An 18,189-nucleotide genomic window follows, 5' to 3' on the forward strand; every position below is an offset into this window, starting at 1 on the left:
ATGGCTCTTTATATGGATCTGTTGGTTGATCTTGCTGATCTTCAACGAGAGTCCATCTTGATTTTTATAAGTGATTATATTGCCGAGTATTATGGGCTAGGAACTATTGAAAAGGCCCCTGTGTGGACAGGTGGTGAGCGTTCTAGTTGCCAATGATGCCATAGATACTCTGATGAAGGAATGATGGGAAATCATGTATCAACTGGATAAATTGGAAGATTGTGATCAGTGGTACTATGGGTTCATTAAAGGATTGTTTTAAAGTTAGCTGATGCTAAGAAAAAGGCAATTTTCATATTGGGTGTGTAAGTGGTGTGGCTAGTTTTATGTTTGCATGAACTTCCGGCTAGGGGGCCTTGGAACTCTTTTCCTTGGTACCCGGGACAAAACCTAACCAAATTCCAAATTGGATCCCATCACTACAGTGGTTGGGCGGTTGGCTAACCCATGGGATCGGATGGGGTTAGGCTGGACTGATGGATCCGTAAATCGAGATTTAATTTCTATTATTACGATAGATAAAGTAAATCCCGGATAGAAATTGTTCTATGGATAGGAATCAACGGCTGTGCCTCTTGATGGGGAAAAAAGCGTTGATCCCAATGATCCAAGTGCAAGTTTCTTCCTTGATTTGACCAAGTACCGTTAAAGGTGCAGTCAGATCAGTTGATCTGTAATGATCTTGACTGCGTTAGAGTAAAGAGTTATCCTGGTGGAATCGCCCATGCTTTCCGGGTAAGGGAAGTTTTTTTCGGGTTCGGTTTTGGAAAAACCGACGGATTAGTCTCTTGTCCGGATATCCGTTGACGAGGCCCCGAGTGTGGGTCCCTGCCCCGCACATGAAGTGCTACTTCCGCTGCTAGTACCCCGAATCTGTTGCACGGTGGGAACAGGGATCTCACAATTTGTAACATAGACTCTTCATCACTCATGGGGGGTGGTGATAGAAGCTCAGTAATCGCAAGAAAGCATAACCATGCACAAAACAATGCAATTCTCCTTGGGATGGCCATGTCCACCTGCAAAAATATGCAACACACATTATTTAGATTTCTCCTTGCTTACAACATTTCACACCAACTCACTAGAAGATATAAATAACATTGCAACATCATTTTGCTGCATTCAAAAATTCGGCCATGGTAGCATGGAGGGCAGCTAGTAGATCCAAACGTTTGTTTTCAGTGGCCTCCTGACGAATAGAAGACTCCTTCAAATGATCAAGTAGAGCACGGCCTGTGTTGGCCATCTCATTCAAGGAGTCCTCTATTTTGGCAGGTCCCTCACGTCCTGATGGAGGTGTAGGTTGAACCTTGGCAGTGGAGTTTTGTGGCTCCCCCTCCTCATTCTCCTCATCTATTTGTGTGTCTAGGGGGTCATTACATGACACAGAGCTAGCATGTGATACACTCTTTACCTGTGCTCTATTGTGATAATATTCGTCTACGACATCAAACCATTTACAAGTGTATTTTCTATTGTTACCAGACACAGTATTGTGAGCTTTGTCTACCCTGTATTGGCCTAAAACATGTGCCCACTTCTTCCTACATGCTTCGCTATCTTTGTCAAAATCATGATAAGTAGCAGATAGTTTATCTGCCACTTTTGCCCATAAATTAACCCCCTGTTTTTGAGGGTTGCTAAATTCATGGCTCATGCCACCTCGCACGTGGATTAGCTGATCCACCCAAAAATCTTTCCATTTTCCTTTGCTTTTATTGTCGAGGTCGTCGTCTTCGGTAAGGTCAACTGCTGGCGCCTTCTTCTTGGATACCCTTGGCCTCTTGGATGAAGCAGACTCTTGCACTTCGTCCCTGTGGTCTACCCCATGCTTCTTTGAAGTTTTGGCTCGTGATGGTGTAGTTTCTTTCGTTGGATTTGGAGGTGAATTTTTTGATGGTTCGTGATGAGGACTTGGTGGCTTAAAAGCCACATTTGGAGGTGGGGGTCTAAAGAAGAAGGGAGAGGCGGGAGAGGGAGAGGTTAACATGGCCGTAAAGCCATGAGGAGGCATTGGAAAATGTGCGGATGAGAAGGGGTATTGTGGTGGCGATGTAAACATTTGGGAGAGAGGTGTGTCATCCTCCATTTGAGAATCAAATGGTTGAGAGTGAGTAGGGTCCATAAAATGTACCTGAAAGAAAACAAAAAAGAATTAGTCATGATCAAAAATTTATCCTTCAAACAAAATTACAAGCATAAAAAAGAGAGGCCTTTGGTGGAGAGATGGGAGAGAGAGAGGCCATTATAAGAAGAGAGAGAGAGAAAGAGAGGGCATATGGTGGAGAGAGAGTGAGAGGCCACATGGTGGAGAGAGGGAAAGGCCATATGATGGAGAGATTTGCCATATGGTGGAGAGAGAGAGAGAGAGAGAGAGAGCAATGCCATTTGGCAGATAGAGGGAGAGAGAGAGAGGGTGTATGGTGGAAGAGTGAGAGGCCATTTGGTGGAGAGTTGTCATGTAGAGGATGTAGAAGCCAAAGAGGGCCAAAGAAATTGGCAAGGTACCTTCGAAACCTTGTTGGTTTGCACCTGCACATCACAATTGAAGCAAATGTGTTAGTATGCTATTGAATAAGCCAATTGTGCAATCAATAAAAGCTTGAAAAAAAAAAGCTCAAACTTCAAAGGTGGTCTACCGATATTGCTTGATAGAAGGGCAAGCAAGTCTTGATTTGGACAGAACTTCTTCTCAACAGCTTTTTCACAGTGGCAAAGGAAGTACAACACAAAGCTTCAATTTATAGGAAAAAAATGTAAGAGCTCCTTGAACAATGTGTAGACGTTGGAAAATGCAACCGTTGGGACGTGGGTGTTTTGGTCCGTTTGTGTGAAGAGAGAGACAACCGTTCATTTCTGGTCATGAAGAAACGTTTATTTTTGAGGGGAAAAATCGAATGGTCAAATGGTGGCTTTGGAAATATCCAAATTGGGAGGGGGGGGGTCACTGGTCACTTTCAACGTTCAGCAGTGAGCACTGAACGCCGAACTCAGCGCTTGCGTGGCATGTTGTCAGGCGGCAGCGCACTTGGGCGAGGGGGGGGGTCGGTACATCTGCAATGCCCACCTGCCGCGACGTGGCATGAACTCCCCACTCTGCCGTCGCCCACTGTGAAAGGGGGCGGGCACGTGGCATGCTCTGGTTCGCAGGGTCCGAGCGGCAGCTCTGCTGCCGCCGGCCCTTGTGAATCCAGCCTCAGAGTCCAGCCTAGCCTCTTGCACTCCACGTCACCACACCTGTCACCTGAAACCCAGCTGTATGCGAACGTGGGGAGGTGTGCGAGAAGAAGAAGAATCAAATTGGCCAACTTCTCTTTGTCATCTCTTGACTGCCACCTATGAAATAAAGTTTGAATTCAAAAGTTGAATTCTTAAGGCTAGTCTAGTAAGAAAACTAAAAACTTCACCACACGTGTCTTCTAGCAAGCGAAGCCCTATAATGTATATCTAGATAGATGAACGCCCCCGGCTCCAAATAGCTTGCTGACACTCGTCTCTTCTCTGAGCAGGTAGAGATGGCCCTCCGTTTGGTAAAGTCGTAGACAAAGTTTTTAGCCGGATAGAGATCGCTTTGGCCGCCGGCTACGTCTACGCATGGTAAGATCTGCACCCACGGAGGAAGGGAGCTTGCGCAATGCATGGCTGTGGTGGTGGGAACCTGGAGGCCGACCAGCAAGCTTGATTTACGACCAGGAAGCTCGCAGCTTGCTACATTGCAGTGCTCTTTCTGCTTCTCTTACACGTAGCAGCCCGGTCATGGTGGGAGGCCGTTAAACTTCCTAGCCTCTCTTCCTCCTCCTACTGTGCTACCTTATTGCTATTCACTGTGTGCCTTGCTACTGTTCTATTTCCATAGCTACCTTTACAGTGGAAGCTCAACTGGGGGAGGATGTAGCCCACTATCCTTCATCCAACTGCTTAACAAATTTGGGATGCCTTTTTGATTTGTTTTTCTCATATACATGAATCACATGCGTAAGCCATTGTTCACAAGTTTTCCATTTGAAGATCTCATTTGTTTAGTATCTAGATAGCTTCTGTTCTAAGCAAGGTGGTCAAACTAATTCTAATGATGTTGAGATTGCTAGTTCTACTTTAGAGATTTTTTACTATCCATTTCCTTGTTATCCCATGCGCCTCTTCATTCAAAAAACTTAATGCAAACCTGATCCTATTAATGCCCAAAGGTCCATTTGGTACCATGAGTACATTTGCAAGCTGACTCATCAAGAACATAGTCGTTGCAATGTCGTGTCAAGCGAGATTGATGTTTATAGGCTCCATCTTCATGTTTGTTGCCTCCTTGTGCCCAAAGAGGTCCCAGCACACGGAACCAATGTTACTTAGGCTCAGCCAATCAGCACTCCGAGGGTCCGCGTATCAATGGAAGATGCATAGAAGCCAACCACCCAACCGTCAGTGCCACTCTGGCACTCGAGGGGGGGGGGGGGGGGGGGGGAAGTACAAGGGGAGGAGAGAGGGGGCAAGGGTAACTTGATGAAGATGATAAGAAGATAAGGTAACAAGTGTGAACGAAAGAGAGGGGGTAACGTAGCAAGAATGAACTTGGAAAGGGATAATGTAATAAGAGAAGAATAAAATAACATAAATGGGATAAATAGAAATAACTCATGTAAGGATTCTATAACAAAACAAGGACAAAATCCAATGCTCTCACCCAATCTGTTGTAATGTTCAAAAGGTACATCGCAACTTGCACATAGATAGGTGCCCTCTCCATGCACAAGGAAACACACCCCCCCATCTCTCTTATCACATGCAAACTAAGCACATTAATCACATGAGCACAAAGCATCTCACACATACCATAGCTCCAATGCAAGAGTCAACCTAGTAAGCAAGAGTAGCCCAAGCCACCAAGAATGTCAACCACACAAGTATGCAAGCATCTCTCACATGCAAGATCTTCTAGTGAAAGATCTCACCTAGAAAGCAAGAGCTAGAGAGATTTACCAACATGACACCAATGTGGTGGATTTCAACTTGGGCTAGAGGGAATGCCTTGCCTTTCACCCTATGCTTCTTTATATAGGAAAATGAGCCTCATCTCCTTGTTGCCACATGGAAATCATAGAATAATCCCACATATTACAACCAATAAGGTGTGGACATAACCAAAATATATGCACAAAGTAATACAAATTGTGTGCAATGTGTGCACACAAATGAGTGCAATGTGGGCTATCCAAGGGAGAAAACCTCATGGGCCTTGGATGAATATAAGAAGCTAAATGTGAGGTGAGAGAGAGAGAGAGAGAGAGAGAGAGAGAGAGAGAGAGAGAGAGAGGGGTTAATAACCAACACCTTGCAAATCTCAAATCATTTGCAAAGAATGTCTTGTAGCCAAATTTCAACTATGCATTGAACCAAAAATCAGGAATACATATGTAAAACAACACTCCCGGGAAGTGCTTGTGAAAAACTTGCAAAGCCAAAACGGGTGCCCAAAGTATAATACCCCTCTTCTTCACCAGAAAAGGCTCAAAAAAGGGTAACTTAAGATGTGATAATGCACCTTATAGTGCACCTTACTATTGTGCATACTTGGCACTCTTGACTAGTAGCTACCTGTAGAGATTTTCTTCCAAATCAAAGGGAAAGTGATGGTGTTACCGTTACTCGTGTACCATTTCTTTTTCTTACCTCTTTAGCTCTTCACGTAGATTGGAACTCTAATACCATGGGAAGAATACAACGAAGAAGGTGAGCTTGAGCACGTGATAAGCAACAAACACACGCAACACAATCAACTCCAACCATGGCAATAATTGCTACTCTCGCGATTGCCATCCTAGTAGCAACCGGGTTGAGTTTCTCCTCATAGTCAAATGCCATATATATCCCTTGGGTACCAATCTTCAGACCCATCTAAATTTTGATTTACTTTGTAGACCCACTTGTATCTAACTCCTTAAGAAAAGGCACCAAATCCTATGTCTCATTTGCTTCCATTGTAGACATCTCTTCATCCATGGCATCTTCCCAAGCGCCTCTTTAAAACAACATGCGGGATCTATCTCTTGTATTATTGTTTTGACCATAGATACATAATGATGGGCTATATACCCATCACATCTTAACCTATCCACTAGATATCTAACCCTCATAGACCTTTCCATTACATATCTCAACCTGTCCACTAGATATCTGATCCTTATTGACCTACGTACACCTGGATCTTGGCCAAGTGTTCTCAATACTACTTTGACTCTTTGTACACCAAGTGTAACAACACTCAGGATCCTAAACTCCTCATCAGTTCTCAGCTCTACTATCCCCACCAAAACAAAGGAACGACCTATTAAAAACATCAGGAATTATGAAAGGTTGATCAACCTGTCCATTGGATATCTAACCCTCGTAGACCTACATACACCTAGATCACTACCAAGTGTCATCAATACTATTTTGACTCTTTGTACACACCAAGTTTAACAACAGTCTCAGGATCTCCAACTCCTCATCAATTCTAAGCCACTATCCCCACCATCAACAAAGGAACAACCTATTAAAAACATCAGGCATTATGAAAGGTTAATCCACCTTCTCTTTTCCCTTACATAATACATGTGAATTTGGCCAGCATAGTAGGTAGAGGAGAGTAAATAGTGTGAAAAATGAGAGGAGGGGCCCAGCTTATATATCTTTTGAGTGGGAACACATATGAATGTTGGAACATACGTACACAAACTATTCTTGGGAACAGACATATGCATAGGAGTATATGTGCGTGTGTGACTCAACATGTATGCACAACATAAAACGTGTGTGCATAGCTAAGAATGTGTGTGTAGAACTTAGAACATACATACATAGCTTTAGATAAATATGGAAACATGTGTGCATAGCAAGAAATGTGCATGCAAACATTAGAACGTACGTGTGTAGCTAGAAACATGTGTGTATAGCTAGGAACATACATACATAACTTAAAACGTGTATGCACAGCTTTAGATAAACATGGGAACGTGCGTGCAAAAGTTAGAACATGCACTTTGTCTTATACATTTCAATATTGGTTTAGGATGAACATTGGTTTGGGATGGGTACCCTTATTATCTATGCTGACAAGGGTGAGGTATCTATGTTTGGCCTAATAGGGGAGTCAGTAGTTCCTTGCTTTTTACAACAAAGCAGCAATCAGCTATTAATGGGGTGCTAAAGTTGTAGCATAAGCTTTTGAGGTGGATGCAAAAGAAATCTCTTATTTAGAGTGGGTTTAGCTATAGTCTCAAGGTTCCATGCATTCATCAATTTGTTCTTTATCATTTGCCAAGGCTATGGCCTTGGGGTTCCATGCATTCCTTGATTTTTTCCTTATTTCATTTGCTAAGGTTGAGGGTGAGGTTCCATTTTTATTAGTAGCCTTGGGTTACCATTGCCACTTTTCCTTTAGTACTTTCCTTGGTGGGGCTAAAGAAGTTGGGGGTAATGATGGTGTGATCTTAGGTACCCAAATGCTTGTGTTATATTTGTAATATTCTTTTGCCCCACTAGGAGAGTTTAGGCACCTACCATTTTTGGGTAGCATGCCTCCATTTAGGGTTGTTGGCCATTGTCCAGCCTGTGCTGCGGGCCAGAGAGCCAACAGCCGTCGAGCACAGCCGCCCTACATGTCAGCACCACCAACGGTGCTTTCTTAACACCAATCGACGCACCTTACTACTAAGGGAATCACAGTACCAATGGACTTCAAGCACGCAATATAAAAGGATGGATCTGGAGCTTTACAAGGCTAGCTGCCAATTGTATCATATTTCATCTCTGGAATATTTAAGCAAGACTGTCCTTCTATTTTCTCTATCTTGTATATGTGTTTCTTTCCTAATTGTGTCTGTATATGCATATCCATCCATGTATTGTTGAGTAAGGTTGTCTGTTAAGTCATCGTGTATGTGTACTTCTTACAGTAGGTGACATCGTAGCTTGAAGGTAGTGTCTATTGTCGTGTTGTGTTTTTATCCACTAGGTGTATGCGCTGTGTGCATAACCAAAGAATCTTAGCAGGTTACTCTGGGAAATAAGTGGTCAATTCCCCTTCCAACACTTTGGCGACCACGATGCTTTTTTCGTTGCTTCTTGTTAGTGTCATTTCACCTTGCTACCTGACTATTGTTGTGTTTGAATCTACTCTCCTTGTTTTCAAACCCGTTTTTCAGGTCAGCGTGTGAACGACGCTACTTGGCACGTGAGCTCAAGAATTCCTTTTTGCCAGCCCCAACGAGCACCTCACCGCCTCCGAACCAAAATAACCAGACTCTCAATCAAAAGAAGAACCAGTCACCCCTACTACCTCACCCCCACCACTTTTCATACCCCCTCCACCACCACCCCAATAGTCACGCCCCCTCAACTCCAACATGCTGTAGCGATCAGTTGTCACCATGAAGTACCCAAAGTTCTTTGCAAAATCCTCAGAGGATGAGGATGCTCACATCCTCCTATTTGACAATGCATAGCGTGTGAATGTACTCGGCCCACTGGACTAGCACCTCAAAAAGGCCGTGTTTGTCGTGACACTCTACAAGGGTGCCGCTCTCTGGGTTGCTCAATATGAGTACAAACATTTCCCCACCTATGATGATGAACCAAAAGAGCCTCACCGTGGAAGATTATGCTGCAAAGTTCACGAAGCTTCTCCATCGATTGGATGCAGCCAATCGATTGGATAAAATGTGCAGGATGAACCAAAAGAGCCTCACCGTGGAAGATTATGCTGCAAAGTTTAGGAAGTTTCTCCATCGATTGGATGCAGCCAATCGGCCCAGCGGAAGAAACCCTCAATTCTTACTTCATGAAGGGTCTCATCAAACAACTCAAGCACTCCACTGGTGCCAACCTCTCTACTATTAGCAGCAGCTCGCTGACTCAGCCCCTCAGAGCTAAGTGTGTGGTGGGTAGGTTACGTCAAAGGCAAATACAAGTCCAAGAGTAAAAAGAAGTCCAAAAAGTACTCATCTGGATCTTTAGATGAGGAGGATGATTCTGATGATTCCACAGCAAGTGATAAATCGAAGGAGGAGGAGGAAGATCACAAGGCCTGATCGAAGAGCAAGAAGGTAGGAAAGAAAGCTAAGGAAATGGCTACAGCCATGGCTCAGATGACCATGGAAGGTGCGAAGTCCACTCCTACCATCTGTTTAGGCACTTGGTGTGCAAGGTGTTGCAATCATGGACACACAGCCAAAGAGTGTGGCTTAAATGAACTCTAGTGCACCAATTGCAGAACGGCCACTCATATGAATAAAGCCTACCACGCTACAATGGCAGGAGAGCCCCTCCATAAACCGGTGATCCTAACTCCCATTGTGGGCACCATCCAATCTGCCCAGCCAATGACTCTGCGACTACTAAAGTCCCCAGTTCTACCCATGCAGAAATTTCCCTCTCCGGGAAGGTGCCGGTGCTCCAAGGACTTCCTTCACATGCTTTTTTTGCCATGCGCAAGGCCACCGGAAGCCCGACTGTGAAATCTACATGAAGCATAGGGCAGAAGTAGAAGGAGCCTATGCTTCAGTATCTGGCCCACCATTCATAAATGCTATAGAAATCCAAGATCTGGATAAGCAAGCAGTAGCTCGACCAACAACACAGCAGGTTGAATCATCATCCATGGCAGTGTGACAAGATCCATGCAACCCAAGCCTCCAGAGGCAGTGAACAAACTGACCTCGGATAAAAAGGGGAAGCAGCATCATGAGGTCACCTAGCAGGAACAACATAAAATCCAGATGGAAGTGTTCGATTGGGTGGAAAAGTAGCAGGCTAAAGAGACGCTGCAAAAAAGGATCCAGAAAAGCTCAGGCAGAGCTGTCGGGCAAGAATCACAATTCAGTGTTCCGGAGATGTACCCGGAAGAGGAAGGTGAAATATCCTCACTAGTGGAGATGCAACAACCAAAGCAAGGTGCGGAGACACCACAGCCAAAAGGATGTGTGGAAGCACAACAGTGGGTAGCTTACCCGAGTCGGCTCAGAGCAGCTAAAACCTAAGCATATGATCTATGGGAAACTTAAAACAATGATACAACAATACTAGAAAACAAAGGGCTTAATAAAAATAATTACAAAGGTTCAAATCTAACTATAGCCAGATCTAGGCTCTCTTATTCCATGTTTTATTTCACCGATAATCTAGAATTCGGCCTTCCAATCTCCATAGACTAGGCAATCCCTTTGGGACCATACACCTCGTCATTGGTAACTGGAGAGGACTCAAGCCGGCCTATCGTCCTCTCACGCTCCATCACTTGATCCTCTCGCTCCTCAGAGGGATGTCTACGCGCTAGGGTGGGCTTATTTACCGCACTAGCCTGCGTCCGTAGAACTAGGCAACATCCATAACTCTCACCAAACCGGCGAGTTCTAACTTCCCAATGGTATGAGGGATACCTTGGGCGGACTCCGGGCCTCACTAACATCGCCACCCAGCTACACAAGCACATGAACGGGGTTAGCATCAAGCTAGGGAGAAGATGTACATGTACTTTAATTTAATCAAGATAGCAACATAATAGTTCAATCCAACCTTATAAGATACCAGAAACCATGTTATCTTTTCAAGGAAGCAAAAATTCTACAATAAATTTTTAAGTTTGGATAAATATGGAAGCTTATATTATCAAAACAAGGGAAAGTAGCATTCTTTATCTTTTTTAATTTATTCTAAGATTAAGGATTAATCCAAAAGTCTCTTTTTAGGTGATGATCAAGCTAATCTGGCCATTGCCTCCATGAGGGACTCCCAAGGGAAGAGCTGGGGACACATTTAGAGCATTCCCTATTGTGTCATTGTGCATGCTTCCCATGGCAACATTTTGGCATCTTCAAGGAGAAGCCATACTGTTCACTCTCTCACAGCTCATGCAATCACAAACTCAATGATCCAAACGGATCACAATTTGGAGTCCATTTTCTCACTTTATGAGTAAAAGACTCACTCGTGGGGTAGGAACCACCTCAAGAGCTATAGAGTGTGCTTGCTTAAGTCTCTTTATATGGGGGAGGGACAAAAAGTAGAGTGTTTTTAAGCTAAGAGCAAGGCTAGCTAGAAATAAAACCAGAGAGATGGGGGGGGAGAAGCTCCCCTTAAGTCTATCCACACGGGGGGAGAGGTGGACACCCCCTCCACAACACAAGGGGTGGGAGGCTATTGGGAGCTTGGCTGAAAAAGGGCTTGTTGGGAGGGTGGCTGCAGAGGGCTATTGAGGAGATTCTCCACTCAAAGAGTTGGATGTTGGGCATACAGGGGGGTACTGGGATTGGGGGGTTTATATAGGGTATGGTACGGGTATGGATACAAGTAAGGAAAGAGCAAAGAGGGGATGAAAAGACAGTGTACGTGAAAGTACGTCGGCCTGTGGTTGCATGGTCTTGTAGAAAGGGTGGTTCCAATAAACGGGCCAAATGTGGGGTACGCATGTACCTTCCAGGAAGGTAGTGGTCGCATGGGTGTCCACGTGCAACCAGTGGAGACCAGAGTGGAGACCACTACCTTCCAGGAAGGTAGTGGTCGCATGGGTGTCCACGTGCGACCAGTGGAGACCATACGCTTGCTAGGGCGGTCAGTTTTCTAGTCTGTGTGTGGGAGCCTTGGTATGTGTACAGTCCAAGGTAAGGTCCTTTGATGCACATTTCCCAAGGAGGCATCGTTTGGGGAGGGGACCCCTTTTTGGGACACTAGCCTCAATATGCGTGCCAGCGCATCTCACGGGCCGAAATTATCTTTGGTGAAATTATTTTTGACGAGGTGTTTTCATGGTCGCGGGGGTGCAGTCCATTCGTCAATCGGACACCCAGAAAGACATTTATTAAGGTCATAAGTTTACCATAATTTTAGCTAAAAATTTACATAGAGGCTTATTTCGGTGTCCATTTTGAGTGCTATAAAATCCTATCTTAGGATAAAATTGCACGTAGATTTCAAATTTGGACTCAGATCTAAAGATTCCAAGTAGAAATAGCTCAATTAATAGAATGTTGATTTTTACACTATAAAAAGGACCATAATTTCATCTATTAAATGGACGTATATTATTATTGAAGATGGGCATGTTACACAATTACAAGATATTTTGTAACTCCAAGTGAGAATATGGAGAAAGTCATCCTATTGGAGGACGACTATGGGAGGAGGTCAGCGTATACAGAATCAGGGTGAATAGAGCATCGTTCTATATGGACATGCCATGGAAGGAGATCCTATGCAGAATTTGGGTGCACAGACTATCGACCTTGGATCTGAAGGTACCCAAAGACTATGGAAGTATTGGGCTTTGAAGCAAAGGGAGAATTGGGAGAAAATCAAGGCGCAAAAGCCCCAAGAGAATAGATGAGTCGGTGAGAAGGAGATGAAAAATATGCAGTGTGGTTACGAAGTCTTGGTGTTAGCAGATAGAAGGGATAGACTTATGTATTAGAATGAAAAATTTCTAGGAGCTCTTACTCTATACCAAATTAAAGGATGTACAACTGGAAGCTTTTGGTGTAGAAAGAGCTATTTTGTCCAGCGTTCACAACACATTGACATAGTTGAAGGTGCCCTGATCATCAGATGAGCTCTATTTTTAAATAACAGCTATAATGATGCTTTTTAATGGTGCTATAGAACCCATAAGTTTTAGAAAAGCAGCTGAGTTTCTAGGTGTCCATAGAAGAAACCTCAGTGCAGCAAACTGTCGCCTGCACATTGAAGAGGATGGAGTGTTACCCTTGCATACATGCCAAAGATAACTAACACAAATTACTATCATCACTCATGAGATCAAAGACTTTATGTTTTCCTTCTGGACATCAAAGACACTTGTCTCCCCTAGCAAAAAAGATGTATGCCAAAAGAGGGAAGGGCGAAAAGTGCATGTGAAGCATCCAGTACATTTACTTGATGATGATTGACATTACTTGCTACTTTAGAGTACTTTAAAGTATTAGTACTACTTTGCTAGAGCCTTGAAATACTAAGAGTATCCAAGAAATCACTTGAAAGTGCTTTCAAGCTCTCTCGAATGTTCTAAGTTCTCACATAGTATTTTAATTTAAAATTAGTTTGACAATGCACTAAAAGTACATTCAAATACTCTCAGATGTTCCAAGTGCTCTCAAACTAATCACTTAGTTTGAAGTATGCAAGTACTATGACACTAGGGCCTTAAAATACCTCAAAAGTACTCAAGTGGTACTTTAAAAGTTCTTCCTAGTACTCTCATTTATTTCAAGTACTCACAAGTTCTTTTAAGTACCGTCATTTGTTTTAAGTACTATGAAAATTCTTTTAAGTATGTTCATTTGATAGTACTATAAGGAAGTACTTTAAAAACTATGAAATACTTTTAAATGCATTAAAATTTCTTTCATGTACTTTTAACTACTCAATCACAAGCACTTTAACAAGTTTAAATTACTTGCAACTACATAAAAGAACTTACAAAGTACTTAAAACCACATGAAAGTACATCTAGAGTACTTGTTTTGGTGCAGTAGTCCCACAATACTTGTAGCCTGGTACATGTCCAGCTCTATTGCTTGATATTCAATCCCCGTGGGCAACTTTATGTTTGTTGTTGGCAGGTGGAGTTCTATAGAAGATTTAAGGACCAATATCCAGACAATACTTTACCACCACTGGCCTGCGAATGACATGGAATTTTTTAGCTTCAGACCATGGGAAAGGAGATCATGATGGCACCGTGGGCAATGATTAAGAGAACACTTACACTGGAGCAAATAAAACTAGATGGCTGGACATTGAGGTGTGTGGCTGATGTGGTGAGTTTTATACGAGCTAGTTTAGTGGTGAAGCTCATAGCATTAGGTCATCTAAGAGCAGAGAAGTACATAGAGTCTTTTGGAAGATCAAGGAGGGTGAAGTACAGAGAGATGTTACATGGGATTGCAAACGTGTTATCAAATAATTCTCTTTCCATTATGTCAATAAATACTCCAGCACACATAAATGTGCTTTAAGGTGTAGACTACTTTCTTACTTCTGTGACTTTTGTCTGCATGGATGTTGGAGAATAGTGCTCATGTATAGTGTTGGGAGTATCAAACTATTGTCCTGCTTGAGTTAGACAAATCAACAGATGACTTCTCAAGTGATAAAGAGAGCAGTGACATCCCCTTGTATGTCGGGGACCATGATGCACTGAGCGACACATTGAATGTAGGGGATAACTATGTAGTTGTCCCAGAGAAGGAAGGTGTCAATTTTTACATAATGAAGTGTACTACTTCTAAGGAGTTGACAACCAGGGCATGAAGGGATGGATGGAAAAATTCTATTCTTAAGGGATATGAATGGATGTGATGTGATGTTAATCCGGATGTGAATGAACGATAAGGGACATGAATGAATGTGTTAGCATGTGAATCAGGATGTGAATGAATGAGATGTGATGTAAAATGAATGTGATAAGATGCGATGTAAACTGGATAGATGTTAATGTATGTGAAGTGATGAGATTTATGGTGGGTAGATGCAAGTGGGTGAGATCTGATGAGGATAAATGAGGAAATAAGTGATGAGATAGAAAAATATGTGATTAGATGAGAAAGGGAATGCTTATGAAATGAGGTGGATTGATGTGTGGATAATGTGGATTGATGTGCATGGATGTTTGGATGATGTGGATTGACGTGTAGATTGATGTGGATGGATGTATGGAAGATACGGATGGATGTGTGGATAATGTGGATTGATGTGGATGATGTGGATTGGTGTGTGTATGATGAGTGAATGATGTGGATTGATGTGGATGATGTGGATGGATGTATGGATGAGGTGGATTGATGTGTGGATAATGTGGATTGATGTGCATGGATGTTTGAATGATGTGGATTGATGTGTGGATTGATGTGGATGGATGTATGGATGATGTGGATTGATGTGTGGATGATGTAATTGGATGTGATTTGATATAGGAATGATGTGATGTGATAGGGATCGATGATGAAAATAAAATTGTGGTAAGATTAAAAAAAGATGGAGTCTAATGTGAAAGGATGCGGAGTAATGAGAAAAGATGGAAATATTGTTGGAACTATATTTGTTTGTGAAATCTATTTTTAAATGACTATTTTATGTCAAGAATGCTAGGGAAGCATTTTGACCGTCTTATGAATGAGGTCGTGGAGACGTATCTGTTAAATTTGCAACTGCTGATGACGGAGAGTCATCGAAGGACATCTCGCATAGCAAGGTCGGCCGAGGTCTTGACCAGCCTCGATTTGATTAAATGGTGAGCTTCCGGTATAGTGGATGAAGGACCAAGGAAGTGACCTATGAGTGAAGCGCTAGGTGACCTCTTGCAAAGGATCCTAGAGGGTGCTGACCATATGGTGCTTGGGCTCTGGGTCGCCGAAGATACCCACGAGTACGTCGGGAAAGATATTGGAGAACAAGGAGTAAGAGATGTTTTCTGAATTCGAGCATGGATCTGGTTGATTGACCTTGCTGGTCCTCAACGGATGAGTCCATGGCTCTTTTATATGGATCTGTTGGTTAATCTTGCTGATCTTCAATGGAGATTCCATCTGGATATTTTTATGTGATTATATTGTCGGGTACTATGAGCTAGGAACTATTGAAAAGGCCCCTGAGTGAACAGGTGGTGAGCATTCTGGTTGCCAATGATGCCATAGGTACACCGATGAAGGAAGGAATTGGAAATTAGGATTCAACTGGATAATTAGAGGATTATGATCAGTAACACTATGGTTTCATTAAATGATTGTTTTAAAGATTGTTGAATCTGTGAAAAAGGCAAGTTCATATTGGGTGTGTAAGTGGTGTGACTAGTTTTATGTTTGCATGAATATCCGGCTAAGGGGCTTGGGAACTCTTTTCCCTGGTACCCGAGACAAAACCTAACCAAATTCCTAATTGGATCCCATCACTGTAGTGGTTGGACGGTTGGATGGGGTTAGGCTGGACTGATGGATCCGTAAATTGAGACTCAATTTCTGTATACTACGATAGATGAGGTAAATCCTGGATAAAAATTGTTCTATGGAAAAGAATCAATGGCTATGCCTCTTAATGAGGAAAAAAGCGTTGGTCTCTATGATCCAAGTACAATCTTTTCCCTGATCTGATTCCCTGATCTTACGGGTTCGGTCAGATCAGTTCAGTTAGTTCAGGCTACTACGTTAGAGAAAAGTTATCCTGGAGGAATCGCCCGTGTTTTCTGGGCAAGGGAATTTTATGCTACCATCTTCTCATCCATGGTATCTTCCCATTTTTAATTTACTAGTACTTGCTCAAAATAAGTGGGCTCCAACTCATGTATTGCTTTCTTTTGGCTCAGCTGCACCCATGCGCACTCACTCTTATGTTATAGAACTTTCACACGTGATGTGAGGAGGTGTGACTTGTGGGTTGTGCTCTCTTAGGTCACAACCACCCTCACACCCTTCTCTCTCACGTTCATGCATGAGCACTTGTATTGTTGATCCTACAGTTGGGTCGTTTTCCTATCATCTACAAATGGCATTATGACAAACCGATTAAAGATGGAGGTTACTAATTAATCGCAACATGGCTGATTTTGTATGCGATTAATCAGTCATGTTCAATGGAGAGAATTGCAATCTATTGCTTGCTTATGCTAGATTTTTGGCAATGAATACAGTTATTCCCTCCATGCAACATCACATCGTGGTGGTGAAGCAAACAAAATGGTGTAGAAGGCAAGAGAAGGGGGCGAGCTCCGCCCAGTTTTCAGTTTGTGATGCTACATCGAAGAAGATGCAAACACTAAACAATAGACGTCTCGGACGTCCTCCATCCTCATGTGCAACCAGACATTGCTCTTTGGCAGCCAGAGCTCCAGCCTCTATCCGTTGGAGTGCAGTCAGATCTGAAGTTCCATTTAATAGACAAGTTATCATTTATTGTGACAATCTTAGCAATATACAGTTGGCGAGCAACCCAATTTTTCATGCGCGGACCAAATACTTACAGGTTCATTATCACTTCATCGGAGAGAGGGTCTTAGCAGCAAGAGACATGTTGATCTCATGTATGTTAGCACAGAGGAGCAGGTAGCTGATATTTTCACAAAAGCCCTAGGAGCAGAGAAGCTTCACCAATTTCGAACTATTCTTGGAGTCCTAGAGATGGAGTTGAGCTTGAGGGAGAGTGTTGAGATGTCAAGCTCAACACGAGCTGACACTCATGATATGCATGGGTGACCGTTTCCACCACTTACATCACTGGCATGTTTGGTAGGATGTTGAATGATAGATCTTCATCAGTGATTCTATAGCTGGACTACACCATACTTTAGTACTTATGTTGTATTTCTATTAATCTTTTGGTAGAACCCTTTTGTTGAGAAGAAGAAGAATAACAATTTTCAGCCTCTCATTTTGTGTGTTCTCTTCTAGGGTTTGTGTGAGTGTGTGTGTGCTTGCAAGAGCTCAAGCTCTCTTCCTCCCTACATCTTTTCAATATGTACCAGTTGCTGGAGGTTATTCATCGATATATCTTTATGGTGATAGGCTATTTTTTGCCTATGATGATGCAGATGTTGGAGCTTCATGCAAATTTTCATGTGGTATTTTTACATGGTCCACTCCATGCTTTTGGAGTGTGGACATCATTATTGATACATGGTTCTTCATATTCTTATTGTATGATACAGCATAGTATTGCATATACCTCATGAAATTTCATTTTGGCACAAAACTATTATCTACGTGGGTTCAACCTTCAGATTGAGAATCCGACCCACTGGGTGTGCCAAGTGCTTGGCTTAAGCTGCGCCCATGTGTACGAGCGATGTAATTCTATAGTCTTGGTGAGACAACAGTGCATGAATATTGATTGTCCTTACTACTCTAAGTTACACTATCAGAATTGTTGAAATTAGAACAATGTGATGAGCTATGGTGGATCAAATGCTAGAATCAACATCATTAACAAAGTGATTAGCAAATAATTAAGATGTGATCAGTGAGTAATTAGTAAATAGCTTAATGTAGGCATGGATAATCAAAAACCAGCAAATTCTCATTAGGCCAATGCCTCAATTTATAGAGTTTACATCCAAGCATCAAATCCCACTGATTTCTCCTTGATTCACTCCACCTCTCCCTGAATATCTCCACCTGTTTTGCTTGATTCTCTCCACCTCTTCACTTTTCCCAAAATATCTCCCAGAATATC

The 18,189-nt window shown here is 42.7% G+C and overlaps 1 protein-coding gene across 1 annotated transcript; it reads right to left on the reverse strand.

The window, feature by feature from the left end:
* Positions 1-948: 948 nt before the first annotated feature.
* On the reverse strand, positions 949-2,270 carry LOC147605272 (uncharacterized). The gene has a single exon (XM_086794218.1). It carries the CDS (start codon positions 2,126-2,128, stop codon positions 1,112-1,114), a length of 1,017 nt encoding a protein of 338 aa, XP_086650344.1. The 5' UTR covers positions 2,129-2,270; the 3' UTR covers positions 949-1,111.
* Positions 2,271-18,189: the final 15,919 nt, after the last annotated feature.

This window comes from Cibotium barometz, chromosome 60 (genome assembly GCF_041138505.1).
Source record: "Cibotium barometz isolate CiBa-2024 chromosome 60, ASM4113850v1, whole genome shotgun sequence".
NCBI classification, from domain to species: Eukaryota; Viridiplantae; Streptophyta; class Polypodiopsida; order Cyatheales; family Cibotiaceae; genus Cibotium; species Cibotium barometz.

Coding starts and splice junctions, on each gene's coding strand:
- LOC147605272 (XM_086794218.1), bottom strand. CDS start 2,128: ATGGACCCTACTCACTCTCAACCATTTGATTCTCAAATGGAGGATGAC.